We start from the raw sequence: 15,044 nt of genomic DNA, 5'->3' as shown, positions 1-15,044 counted from the left end.
GATGATTCTTTGACTTTTAAAAGACCAATTGCTGACTTTCAACTGATAATACCGGTTGCGTTCGGTGTAACAGTTGGGACCTGTGAGATAACCGTGAGAGAAAGTTGCAAGTGATGCACGGGAAAATTAAAATGCACGTGCAAAATGTGCCAGGGTTCTGTATAAAAACTACCTGACACCTACTGGGAATTCAGTTGGTTTGGGATGACAGCGATCATGGTACATCTACCCTCTCAACAACGTTTACAAGCCATCAGACGCATCGGACGCGGGACAACGTAGCCAAATCATTGCCAATGCTTTCAACTTAAGTGTAAAAAACCATTGAAAGACTTTGAATTCGTTACAACACCACCAACAGCGTTAATGGTCTCAACACGGTGGTCGTCCTCGTGTTACAACACCAAGACATGATCGCCTCACCCTGCGGCAATATTTGCGTGACTCACCACAGGAGCACAGACAATTCGTCAGACCAGTGGCCACTGTTCGAAATCGGCTAGCCTCCCAGAACCTATCTGGTCGCCGTCCATACAAGGGTTTCAGTGCTCACGTCAGCAACATCTTGAGTGAGCCACCCAAAAACAATATTGGAGGCATCAGCTTGGAAATAATACACACCAACGTAGTTCACAACCTTCAAATCATAAGTAAAGGTTTAGAAATGACTTTAAATATGATTTGAGGGCTTAGTTGGAATATTGTTGCCTTTTTAAAAATTCGACTTATTAAGTCGAGGAAGAGATTCAAAATGGCTGTGAACTACGTTCGTGTGTGTTATTTCTATGTAAGAACCATACGTAGTTTCAATTGGACCCATGTGTTCTTAGAGGAGAGTCGGTACTGCATTTTCACCGCAAATGACAAAGTGCAGATGTGGCGAAGAACGTTTAACAGAACAGTGTGTGGTTGAAAGTGACTCATTGGGAAGTACCTAGCATGACGGTATGGGGTACACCCGGCATCAATCAGAAACTTGGACCTGTTGTCGTCCAAAATATTGGACCAGATAGAGGTCATGAGGTCATAGCTTTGGAGTTGTTTCGATGACAAAACTAATTTCATTACAAAATGACAAAATGTACAATGTCGATTTGTACAATACATTTGTAGAATTATTTTAACTTCAAGAAAATACATTTCTCAAATTGTAAAAGTTTGAACGTATATTGGTATTTTGATGTTGATTGATAAATGTTCATGTTCAAATTCTTAAAAGTTCAATTGTCAATCATAAAGGTGGGTTCCCTTATTTTAAATTAGGAAAATGAAAATGCTAATAATTATATGAATAGAAAGTAGAGGTGTTCTAATGACTTGGAAAATTACCAGTTTGTCTCACATGTCCATAATTAATTTATAATTAGCTAAATTACCAGCAGAATTCCAATGAGTGACCGATCAAGAAAAGTAATTTTTTTGTTTATCCAGACTGTACATACATGGAAATTTATGATTGGTTAAAAATTATATGCAATAATAACATAATGATATGATTAAGAATACATGATAATTCATTAGAAACACCAAGTAATCAAGTAGTTTGCTTAATTTGACACTATTAAGCAAGGAAACCCATCTTTAAGTGTAGAATTGTATAAGCTCGATGATAAATTGACGAAGTGTGAAGTGTTCGTTTCAGAAATGTAGTTGTTACGTGTGAGTTCGGCCGAGAGCTCCGGCAATAAAGGAAATTAGTGGGCGGAGCTGACCTTCTATACGGAAATAACTGACTAATGAATGAGAGATTGGCTAAAATTCCCCAAATTTAGGGCTTCGTCCCGAATTTTTTGTCCTATTTTCATGAACGACCAGTGACTGTGTACAAAGTACACCGTACTAGTATTAGTTGAAATTCTGCTGAATCCATCAAAAAATCTGCCCCACCCCATTACTGTGTACTGTGAAAATATTGGCCATGTAGGTGCTTCCTCTTTGACTGACCAGTAACAGTAAGTTATTGGAGATATTTACAGGTCTGAATACTGAATCTTTATCTCAAAATGTGAAATTCTAGTAAAAGAATGTACTACAGGAGAGATTCTAAACTATAATTCATAATTCAATTACCAAGATTAAGATTATGGTTTATGACAATAAGGTTGTTGATACAAGAAAATCAGTTTTAATAACCAAGCTTGCCAAAACATGAATACACAACAATTACACATGGATACGAAATAATAGACAAAAAATAAGTAAGAAAATAAAAAAGGATGTAAATAATTAAATAAGAAAGTAACAAAATAAATAAGTTATTAAGTAAATAAGTAAATAAGTAAATAAGTAAATAAATGAATAAGTAAATAATTAAATAAGAAAGTAAGTAAATAAATAAGTTATTAAGTAAATAAGTATGTAAGTAAATGAATAAATAAGTAAGTAGATAAGTAAGTAAGTAAGTAAATGAATAAATAAGTAACTGAATAAACGCAGGAGAGATGTTCCCTACTTCCTGGGTATGGAATTAGTCCTGGCATAATGTCGGAAGAGGAATGTATGGAGGAATCCACGCTCTCAGTACTGGTGGAATACGACTGTGAAAGGGTTTCCAGATGATACAATGTGGGTAGAGAATTTTGGTATGAGGAAAGAAACATTCTATTATCTCTGTGAGGAAATAAAGCCCTACAGACCCCATTGAGTTGGACCATAAACTCGCCATAGCTGTTTACTGGCTAGCTAGTTCTGCAGAGTTTCGTACGAATGGGGACTTGTTTAGTGTATCTAAATGAACTATGAGTTTACACGACCACATATACTCCAGTAGTATAATTGCTTATAAGTAAATTATACTTTTGTACGACCTCTTGAGGTGAAGTAAAATACTCTTGGAGTATATTTGCTTATATAATAAAAGCGTTTACACGACCACTTTTACTTATGTGAGTATATATACTTATATAAGTAAACGTGGTCGTATAAACGGAGCTTAAGTTAGTAAATAAGTGAATAATTAAATAAGTGAATAATTAAATAAGTAAATAATTAAATAAGTAAATAAGTAAGGAAATAATGAATAATTAAATAATTAAGTAAGTGAGTTAGTAAATAAATAAATAAATAAGTAAATAAATCAGTAAATGAATAATGAAATATGTATGAAATAAATGTATATATATGTAATAAATTTTATATTACAATACAATGTACAGTACAACTTATAAGGCGTCTGGGTGCTTTCCATGGATAGCACTCGGTTACACATTGCAAAAATACATGTGAGCTGTGATTTTAGAGAGACCAAATAAAAAGCGAATAAGCGTCTCTAAAATTTAACTTCAACTTCAAATCACTGCTCATCTATACCTTTACTGGTTGGCATACACATTCTCTATTTTAGAGTCGAAAACCGGGTATTGGCATTTCGCAGATTTATCGACCACCCCGTACACTCTATCAGCATCAAAATTCGGGTTACTTTTTTCAGCTTCGCCTCCTATGTGAGAAGCCATGGGGTCAGCAACAGGACCCTTCATTACAACCCCATACAACAAACTGGCATCGAAATTAGGGTTGGAACTTTCAGGTACACCATCAGCATCAAGTGTATCATGAAGACTAACAAAGTCATCATCGCGAACAGTCCAGTCATATTTTGGTGGTGGTAGGTTATCAATATCATCGTAGTTACCTTCAGCTGGAAATCCCCTTGGTTCTCGGGCTATTGGTCTTGTTGACCCTAAAATTTATATAAATACCATACTTACTCTATTCGAAACACTCAATGGTACTTCTCTTTGGAAGAGTCCACTCTCGATTTTGACATACTTTGAACGAGATTTTGATTAACGGAATTGTCTTGCTTGTATAGATTTTTTTTTATAATATTCCGAAGAAGCAAGACAATCCGTTGAACAAAAGCGCGTCCAAAGTATGGCAAAATTGGAAGTAATAGTTATATTGGAGTGTACTCCTCACACGAGAAGTAATATATAATATTCAAAATATTCAGTAATGCCTTATTTCCAAGGTCCAATTACCCCCTAAATACGCTACTGCCAGTACTTAAATTGTTAATTTACAAGACTAGGCTTATATCCCTTCAATTTTAACAAATCGAATTTCATTTGAATATCATTTGGAGAGGTGCTTAATTTCTACTAAATAACTGGAAATATTTCACGTATTCAAGTATCATAATTTAGGAAGAAAGACATACTTCCTTGTGCAGCATGATTTATAAATAGTTTAGCCCTGTTCGGTGCCAATATTAGCTCTACTACCGACATTCAATAGCGATGGCAGATTTTTAAAATCAGGTGATAAATTACCCTCTATCATCCAGTCCCCCTTTGTCTACGTACAGTTTTGTCGAAAATTTAATGAAAACTTCCGGACTATATCATCGTCATAGACAGGTATAGTCTGGACGTTAGAGACTAGTGCCAAATTAGTGATAAAATAAAGGAAATTGAAACAACCGCAATTTACAAGGAACGTAGCTTTCCTTGGATCCCACTTTAATCAATATTCGATTACAACATAATCGCTTTCCAACAATGCGTCGTTGTTCTCAAGAAATGGGTTCTACATTGCACGCTTTGATTGGTTAAAAATAACATCATTAGAACGGGACGGTGATAGAACATTTGTTAGATGAATAGAGAGGAATTGTTCCCATCTTGTTTACTAGGTGATTATGAAACCTCTTAGCATATACATAGCTAGGGTCCTCTCTACTTTGCAAGTCTGTCTCTATATAATCACATGAAAATGAAAATGATGAAATATTTTAACAACTATATGATATGGTTGCTAACCTCGCTTAGCCCGATCTTTTTTTAGTTTACTATACAGAAACAGCACGGCGATCAAGGTGATAACCAAAACCAAAACAACCACAGCACAGCAGATAGCTATAAGAATGATGTTAAAATTCTTTGGTTGTTTGTGGACATTATTGTTGCTAGAGACTGGTGGCTGACCGGGAGATGAACTAGATGATGATGGTTTATTTACTTGGCGTGAAGATTGTGTCGGTGATGGTGTTTTACCGTTATGAGTTCGTCCCCTTGACCTAGTATCTGAAATTGAATTAGAGATAACTTTATATTAGCAGATCTTAACAGTGCAACGTGTAAATTCATCATAGATATGCAAGTATCATCATTGATGGAGGTCGGCTAGGTTAACGTCTGAATAGCTATCTAAGCTACTAGATAATTGAAATTTTGGTATGCCTCTATCTGTACCAATCTTATGGGTATATCTGGCTGAGTGTTATATCTATTTTTAGTTTAAAGATGGGTTTCCTTATGTTTTATGGGTTTCATAATTGGTGTTTCTAATGAATTATCATGTATTCTTAATCATATCATTATGTTCTTGTTGAATATAATTAATAGTTTTAACCAATGTCCACATATGTACAGTTTGGATAAACAAAAAAAGACTTTTTGACCTTTCTTGATCGGTCACTCATTGGAATTCTGCTGGCAATTGTCTTCTAATTTAGCTAATTATGAATTAATTATGAACATGTGAGACAAACTGGTAATTTTCCAAGTCATTAGAACACCTCTACTTTCTATTCATATAAGTATTAGCATTTTTAGTTGCATAAATGAAAATAAGGGAACCCATCTTTCAGGCAATGACCCTTTTCAGTCCTATGTAATTTAGGGTTCATTATTTATGACCCTCAGTTCCATACATGTATATATAGGGTCCCATCTTTAAGTTATTTTATATAATTATACCATATAGATAAAGACAGATATTAGATTATGTGGACTTTCACTCATACCTACCGTGATTCTCTACTGTGATGTTAAGGGATTTATTATAGCCATCGGGGTGAACACAATACCATTGTACTCTTCCTGGAGAAAGTTCAGCATTAACTTGTAATGTGAGTACGTAACCAGTCTGATGACTAGTGGATTCATTAGAGACACAATGATATTCTCCTTCTTTCACGTCTTTTTCAAATTGACACGTCTGGTTAACGATAAAGTTGTTATTTTTTTTCCACTTAAAACTTTTATAACCAGCATGACAAGTGATATTATAAATTTCTCCTGGTGATACAGTGGTAGAGGAAGCCCCGATAGTCATAGGATCTATAATAATAAAAAAAATACAAATAAATTTTTTATTCGTAAACAAACATTTGAATTTTGTTCTTATTAGTTATTGAAGCTGAATTTAGTTCGAGGTTTGTTATAGTTGTTGGTTCGTTATTTAAGCTGAATTTAGTTCGTGGTTTGTTATAGTTGTTGGTTCGTTATTTAAGCTGAATTTAGTTCGAGGTTTGTTATAGTTATTGGTTCGTTATTCAAGCTGAATTTGGTTCGTGGTTTGTTATAGTTGTTGGTTCGTTATTTAAGCTGAATTTAGTTCGTGGTTTGTTATAGTTGTTGGTTCGTTATTTAAGCTGAATTTAGTTCGTGGTTTGTTATAGTTGTTGGTTCGTTATTTAAGCTGAATTTAGTTCGTGGTTTGTTATAGTTGTTGGTTCGTTTTTCAAGCTGAATTTAGTTCGTGGTTTGTTATAGCTGTTGGTTCTTTATTCAAGCTGAATTTAGTTCGTGGTTTGTTATAGCTGTTGGTTCGTTATTCAAGCTGAATTTAGTTCGTGGTTTGTTATAGCTATTGGTTCGCTATTGAAGCTGAATTTAGTTCGTGGTTTGTTATAGTTGTCGGTTCGTTATTGAAGCTGAATTTGGTTCGTGGTTAGTTATAGTCATTGGTTGATTATTCACGCTGAATTTAGTTCGTGGATTGTTATAGTTGTTGATTCGTTATTCAAGCTGAATTTAGTTCGTGGTTTGTTATAGTTGTTGATTCGTTATTCAATCTGAATTTAGTTCGTGGTTTGTTATAGTTGGTGATTCGTTATTCAAGCTGAATTTAGTTTGTTATAGCTGTTGGTTCGTTATTCAAGCTGAATTTAGTTCGTGGTTTGTTATAGTTGTTAGTTCGTTATTCAAGCTGAATTTGGTTCGTGGTTAGTTATAGTTCTTGGTTCGTTATTGAACCTCAATTTGAAGATTGATGCTATCAGTGTATAAAAACATAAAAAGTTTACAAAATTAGCAATTAAAATAACTTACCTGTTTCACCACCCTGTATCCAGAAAATAAACAGATAATAAACACCAAGATAAAAATACATCATTTTATTGATCTGTTGTCAGCTCCACGATTCAAATATAAATAATGATTATTCTAGTGTCTGTTACAGAAATCAGGAAGATAGCTGTACACTAGGAAGATTTGATTCAAATTAAAAATATTCTGTTGTCAGCTCCACGATTCAAATATAAATAATGATTATTCTAGTGTCTGTTACAGAAATCAGGAAGATAGCTGTACACTAGGAAGATTTGATTCAAATTAAAAATATTGTATCTGATATGACCCACCACAGGAGGGGGGGGGGGAGGTTAGGGGAGGGGCGGGGGTGATGCGGGTGCCCCCCTGCATAATTCCAACAAATTCTCAATTGAAGCTGAAATCAGTCTCTATCAGCTATTAGGCGGAGTAATATAGTATAATTCATTTTAAACTATCTTAATTCAGACCACAGTAAACTAACTCAGGACAATAATGGCTTCATTTAAAATTCAATTTTCATATATAATACATTAGATAATGATAATTCATTCTAAACTATTTCAATTCAGACCACAATAGTGGCAACATTTACAATTCAATTTTCATATATATTACATTAAAAAACGATAACTCATTCTAAACTATTTTAATTCAGACCACAATAGTGGCAACATTTACAATTCAATTTTCATATATATTACATTAAAAAACGATAACTCATTCTAAACTATTTTAATTCAGACCACAATAGTGGCAACATTTACAATTCAATTTTAATATATATTACATTAAAAAACGATAACTCATTCTAAACTATTTTAATTCAGACCACAATAGTGGCAACATTTACAATTCAATTTTCATATATATTACATTAAAAAACGATAACTCATTCTAAACTATTTTAATTCAATTCTACTAAAAAATATTACAATTAAAAGACGTTAAATCATTTTTAACTATCTTAATTCAGACCACAGTAAAATGACTGGGGACAATAATAGCTTTATATTTTACAATTCAATATTACAGGGGCATTCTGCTTTTTCAAGCATAAAATACATCAAACATGTAGAGGAAGATGCCCCTTACCTTTCGGGAAAATTTGAACTTAAAATATCCAAGCGTTAAGTCACAAACAGCTACAAAAGTCTTAATCGGTTACGTAAGTATTTTGAATCCTCCGGGCTCAATTTTAACTGTACTAGTCGATATTTGAATACGAGAAATGAATTCTGATTAGACCATTAATAACGATTGGCAACGATATCACAGACGTAGCCTCCTCCGAAAGTTGCAGGTCCGTAGTTCAAATTTTTTCAACTCAGCAATTCTCAAATTTGATGTTTAAAATGGTTTCTCTGACGCAAGGTCAACGTATAGAATCTATACAAAGGAGATACAAATAATATTACTCATAATAAGCCAAGTTTACACGTTCAAGTTAAAAAGCAGAATAACCCTTTAACATATTATGACGTTAAGGAACGATGCTATAACCCGTCTCAATCTATTTAAGTTCAGACCACAGTTAACTTTCGGGGCAATAATAATATAGAGACACTGGCAAAAATTTTAGAACTTAAGAACGATTACTCATTTTGTAACATTTCAACTTTAGACCACAGAAAAACAAGTTTACCTAAAGATAGCTTGCCAGACAAGATAACATACGCCCACTACCAGCTTTCAGAAATGATAACAAAGTCTTTAGTGTCTTGATAATGGATTGAAAGTGATGTTAAAAATAAGTCAAGGCAAAACCTCACAAACAGTTCATCCAAATTATAATCAAATTCAAACATGAACAATGTCTCATCGCCGTACACACAAGGGCAATAACTCTGAAATATTTCATTGATTTATTGAGATCTCATCAATATATACATGCAAACCAAGTTTCATCAAGATCGGATAAAAACTGTAGCCTCTATCATGCCTACAAGCCAAGTGTGGCGCATTTTACAAAGTCAATGTCAATATCTCTGAAACCGTTTATTCGATTATTACCAATTTCGGAGATGACTGAGATCTCATCAGTACATATACACATACCAAGTTTCATCAAGATTGTATAAAAACAGTAGTCTCTATTGTGCCTACAAGAAATGTGAACGGACGAACGGACCGACGGACCGACGGACAAGTGGTACGGCAATATACGTCCACATTTCCATGTGGGCGTTTAAAAATTAATAATGCATTTATATAAAATTTTAAATGACTTAATTAAAGAAAGATTTACATAATTTTACTTATATATAATAAATAACAACAATAAAATAGAGAATTCTTTAAAATAGAAATTTATTAGAATTAGCGTAGGAACTCTCTGGTACAACTGTAACTTGAGCTGTATCATAAGTGTGACCATCGTCCATTGTCCTATCAAGATCATCGTAGTTACTTTCAGTTGGACCCCTCGGTTCTAGTGGTATAGATGGCACTGAAAGGAATAATGTAACATAACATAACATAACGTAACGTAACGTAACGTAACGTACGTTACGTAACGCAACGCGACACAACGTAATATATTCAGTAATGTCTTATTTCTTATATGCATTGACATTCACGTGACTTTCAATTTTATTAGATGACAACTCAAACTTCAGTTCTAATGATACTGTGATGGATGTTACTCACGATGCAGGTCATCCCCGCCCTTCCTGAACATCCTGTATCCATCCTGTTATTCGGTTTGTCAACTCTGTATCCTCTTCAGAGAGTCCACTGGAACTAGCAGATATATCAACAATATGAGCTATCTGGGTTGACAAACCTTGTCAGAATGTGACATCGGGTGTTCTGGAGAAGAGGTCATTTTCTGCTTGCTAATGACAGCAACCACGGTGCTTATATTGTTAATTTTTACATGACAATACCCCTTTATTTTACTAATAACTTGAATAGGATTCGGAAATTATCATTATCCCACATTTCTATTACACAACAGGAAATGTTTTAGGATGTGTCTCTTAAGTGTTTTTAAATGTTTTCATGTATATCATAGAGATATAGATCGAGTTCAGTCTCTTTATACAGAATGAAAACAACGAAACTTCAGATATTCGTCTGCAATAAAAGTAATAGTAGTAGTATACTCATATCATAAATGACGTCATTATTCTATATGATACAAACCTTGTTTAGCATGATCTTGTTTTCATTGTTTATACATAATACAAACCTTGTTTAGCATGATCTTGTTTTCGTTGTTTATACATAATACAAACCTTGTTTAGCACGATCTTGTTTTCATTGTTTATACATGATACAAACCTTGTTTAGCACGATCTTGTTTTCATTGTTTATACATAATACAAACCTTGTTTAGCATGATCTTGTTTTCGTTGTTTATACATAATACAAACCTTGTTTAGCACGATCTTGTTTTCATTGTTTATACATGATACACACCTTGTTTAGCATGATCTTGTTTTCATTGTTTATACATAATACAAACCTTGTTTAGCACGATCTTGTTTTCGTTTATTATACGTGATACAAACCTTGTTTAGCATGATCTTGTTTTCATTGTTTATACATAATAAAAACCTTGTTTAGCATGATCTTGTTTTCATTGTTTATACATGATACACACCTTGTTTAGCATGATCTTGTTTTCATTGTTTATACATGATACAAACCTTGTTTAGTATGATCTTGTTTTCATTGTTTATACCTGATACAAACATTGTTTAGCACGATCTTGTTTTCATTGTTTATACATGATACAAACCTTGTTTAGCACGATCTTGTTTTCGTTTATTCTACACGATAAAAACCTTGTTTAGCACGATCTTGTTTTCGTTTATTATACACGATAAAACCTTGTTTAGCACGATCTTGTTTTCATTGTTTATACATGATACAAACCTTGTTTAACACGATCTTGTTTTCGTTTATTCTACATGATAAAAACCTTGTTTAGCACGATCTTGTTTTCATTGTTTATACACGATACAAACCTTGTTTAGCACGATCTTGTTTTCGTTTATTCTACATGATACAAACCTTGTTCAGTACGATCTTGTTTTCATTGTTTATACATGATACAAACCTTGTTTAGCACGATCTTGTTTTAGTTTATTATACACGATAAAACCTTGTTTAGCACGATCTTGTTTTCGTTTATTCTACATGATACAAACCTTGTTCAGTACGATCTTGTTTTCATTGTTTATACATAATACAAACCTTGTTTAGCACGACCTTGTTTTCATTGTTTATACATGATACAAACCTTGTTTAGCACGATCTTGTTTTCATTGTTTATACATGATACAAACCTTGTTTAACATGATCTTGTTTTCGTTTATTATACATGATACAAACCTTGTTTAGCACGATCTTGTTTTCATTGTTTATACACGATACAAACCTTGTTTAGCACGATCTTGTTTTCGTTTATTATACACGATAAAACTTTGTTTAGCACGATCTTGTTTTCGTTTATTATACACGATAAAACCTTGTTTAGCACGATCTTGTTTTCGTTTATTATACATGATACAAACCTTGTTTAGCACGATCTTGTTTTCGTTTATTATACATGATATAAACCTTGTTTAGCACGATCTTGTTTTCGTTTATTATACATGATACAAACCTTTTTTAGCACGATCTTGTTTTCGTTTATACAGAAACATCACCAGGAATATGATGTGTATCAAACCCAAAACACTAATGACAGAGATAGCTATTATCATGATGTTAAAATACTTTGTTAGTTTGTCGTCATTATTGGTGCTAGGCTGACCTGGGGGTGAACTAGGGGTTGATGGTTTATTTACAGTCTGAGGACCCTTGCTGGATGATGCTAGTGAGTATGATGGCTGGCCAGCAGTTGAACTGGAGGATGGTGTTTGAGGACCCTTGCTGGATGATGATGCTGTTTGTGGCGCCCCAATGGATGGTGTTTTATATGATTGTGTCGTTTGATTGTTTGATAGTGAATCTGCAAAAGTAACGAGAATTACGAGATATTTGTCAAAAATACAAACCGTGTAGTTAACTGATACTCTTGTATTAGATGCAAGTTCATAAAACTAAAACAATTGTGACATTCGTGATTACCACATTTGAAAATGACTGTAAATGAATATTAAATCGATGATATTTTGAAAAACATGAGAAATCTGTAATCGTTAAGCATATGTCCAGTTGTATCTTGATCTACATTCACATTAGGTGGAATAAATCCATTGAGGGCAATCTAGACCAGTGAGATCTCAATTGAAGACCGTATGCGCCTGTCCGGATGATAACCAGCACCATTTGTAAACTATATCTGAAAGTTACGTTGGTGCACATCAACCCTTGGTCATTTACCTTCAACAGATACAACAGATATATACAGGGCGTTTCGGAATTAGAGCCCTCCAATGGTTTGTGCATTCTTTAACAGTGACAGCGCGAATGGGGTCACAGGCAGCCATTATCTCCCTTGTACAATTGACCAATACCAGGTACTTACCATTAGGTTTAACTTTGATCATAACGGATTCAGATTTAACGGTATTTTGTTCATCAAAATAAATACATGACCACTTGACGGATATTGGCGAACTTTCAATCTTTATGGTTAAATCGATAAAATTAAAGCGTCCTCTCTTTTCCTTCAAACATATATACTCTCTCTTGTTAACATCTGGATCAAAACTACACTGCTCACTAGCAATGTATTTATTGTTTTTCCTTAACGAAAATGTATATGGCGATTTACATGTGATGGTGTAGGCTTTTCCTTGTGATATAGTGGTAGTGTTGGTCCAGATAAATAATGATTGGACAGATTCTATAATAAATATATAAAATACACAATATTAGTAATGGAAGAGATGGTCATTCAACATTCCCAGTTTCAAAGTTACAATCTGGAAGAGTTAGCTGGTCCTTCCTCGCTTACAACACCCACAACTGTCCTTAATCATGGGGCTGAAAAATAGCCTTTAGACAGGTCTCAAGAGCTTGATATCTATAGGTTGACGAATGACCAATGAGACAGTGGCGGCATAGTCGCAGACCTCTCATGGTGCGCTTGAAAGAAAATTTGCGACAAATTGAATTGATATAGTGCAATATGACACTTATTTTTAATAAAAACGTAGAAAAATCATATTTGTTTAAAAGATTGTGGGGTAAAATTGGGGGTGCAAACCATTTATCTGTTCCCCCAACATTTGGACTTTGGACAGTCTTGTCAACCAGAGAGGTCATTGGCTTATTGCTAATAAATATATTAAATATAAATAATATTCATACATAGATAAACTAATAAAACATCGGTAAATCAAATTTGACTGGTTAAAGTATCAGCTTGAAAAATAAAAATCTTAGAAAGACTTGGCTACGGTGATTTGTATACGACATTATTTATTTTTTTAAATTTGAATTAAAAATCTGGAATATAATTATAAGAAATAATCTTCAATTCTAAAAATACAAGTTTTCAATTGAAGATTCTAGTATTATCACCCAGGTGAAAATTCAAGTTTTTTTTTATTAAATGTTATTGAATTATCACCTGGGTGAAAATTAATTTCTACTCGGATGAAAATACAAGTTTTTAATCTAAAATTATTGTTCATAATTATATTCCGGTTTTTTAATTCAAAATTGATGTCGTATACTAACCACCGTACATGGCGTATACTAACCACCGTACATGGCGTATACTAACCACCGTACATGGCGTATACTAACCACCGTACATGGCGTATACTAACCACCGTACATGGCGTATACTAACCACCGTACATGGCGTATATACAGAAACATACATTTTTGTAAATTCCTCTGATACATTTCAACCCAAAATAACAGAAAATTTTTCACATTAAAGAGATTATAAAGTCAAAGAGGTTTTCTAGCTTTGACTTCTATCTTAGACATTCGAATTCTTCGTCCGATTCCTGTGGTTCCTGCAATTCCAGAAAGAGATAACTGAAAATTGTTCACATTAAGTAACAGTAACTCACGTGATTCGCCACCCAGTATCCTTATAATAACCAGATAATAAACACCAAGATACAAATACATCATTTTATTGGTCTGTTGTCAGCACCACGATTCAAATATAAATAATGATTATTATACATGTCTATAACTTACATCTGTAGTATGTGTCATAGTGAAATCATACAATAAAGGAAGACACGATTCAAAGTAGAAATATCTATAGCGGAATCTACAATACTTTCTATACATTTCATTTTATATGGATATTGGGAAATAAGTTTGTTAATACAAGAAAACAAGTTTTAATGGACAAGCTAGCCAACACATGAATACACAACAATTACACTACATAATAGACACAACAAGATGCTGGCCGCCCTTACACACAAACTCCATCTGCCCCCCCCCCCCCCTTTTGGCTCCGCCACTGCTCGCCCCCCTCTTCTAATGTTCCCATATAAATGCGCCACTGAAGCAGCAATGCAATGGCCACCATGGAAAAACTCTTGCCAAGATAAGGGAAGTAACTCTGGTTCTCAAAACCTCGTTCTCCCTCCGTTTTCAGATTTTTGCATGCCCATTTGTGAGTAATTTTTGGTCTAGATTTGGAATTTGATCTTTCCGATTTTGTGTGATTTTCATGCGGAGATATTATTCTGACAGAAAACTGTACAACATTAAACTGACAGAATGTTGAATCATTTTTAAAATATTTACAATCTCCGTGACAGTTCAATGTTGATTAAAGAACGCTAAATCATTTCAAACTATTTTTATTCAGACCACAGTAAAACATCTTATCCCAATTTCACTGAATAGAATGATAACATTACTTGTAAGCGTCATACCAATTTGATGTTTTATGTACTAAAGAACAATAATTAATTTTAAATCATTGTACTTCAGACCACAGTACAAAACACAAGACAATGAATGATAATGAAATAGAAGATAATAATTCATGTATATTCAATTTTAAAATACTATAATCGATTAACATAATTTTACTTAAAAATAATA

The 15,044-nt window shown here is 33.6% G+C and overlaps 2 protein-coding genes across 2 annotated transcripts in view; both read right to left on the bottom strand.

Moving 5' to 3' along the window:
• Positions 1–3,311: 3,311 nt before the first annotated feature.
• On the bottom strand, positions 3,312–7,122 carry LOTGIDRAFT_169349 (hypothetical protein; the record flags this gene model as incomplete). The annotated part of the gene is made up of 4 exons (XM_009067685.1): positions 3,312–3,682; positions 4,764–5,027; positions 5,754–6,065; positions 7,059–7,122. 4 exons carry the CDS (start codon positions 7,120–7,122, stop codon positions 3,312–3,314), a joined length of 1,011 nt encoding a protein of 336 aa, XP_009065933.1.
• Positions 7,123–14,789: 7,667 nt separating this feature from the next.
• The window catches only part of LOTGIDRAFT_236614 (hypothetical protein), a gene marked incomplete at its 5' end in the record, with an annotated part of 4,430 nt that continues 4,175 nt past the window's right edge, over positions 14,790–15,044 (bottom strand). The window contains one exon of the mRNA XM_009067684.1: positions 14,790–15,043. The remainder of the gene's footprint in view (position 15,044) is intronic.

This window comes from Lottia gigantea (assembly GCF_000327385.1).
Source record: "Lottia gigantea unplaced genomic scaffold LOTGIsca_85, whole genome shotgun sequence".
Taxonomy (NCBI): Eukaryota; Metazoa; Mollusca; class Gastropoda; family Lottiidae; genus Lottia; species Lottia gigantea.
Note: the sequence above shows the minus strand (reverse complement) of the source record. Positions and strands in the feature narration are given on the sequence as shown.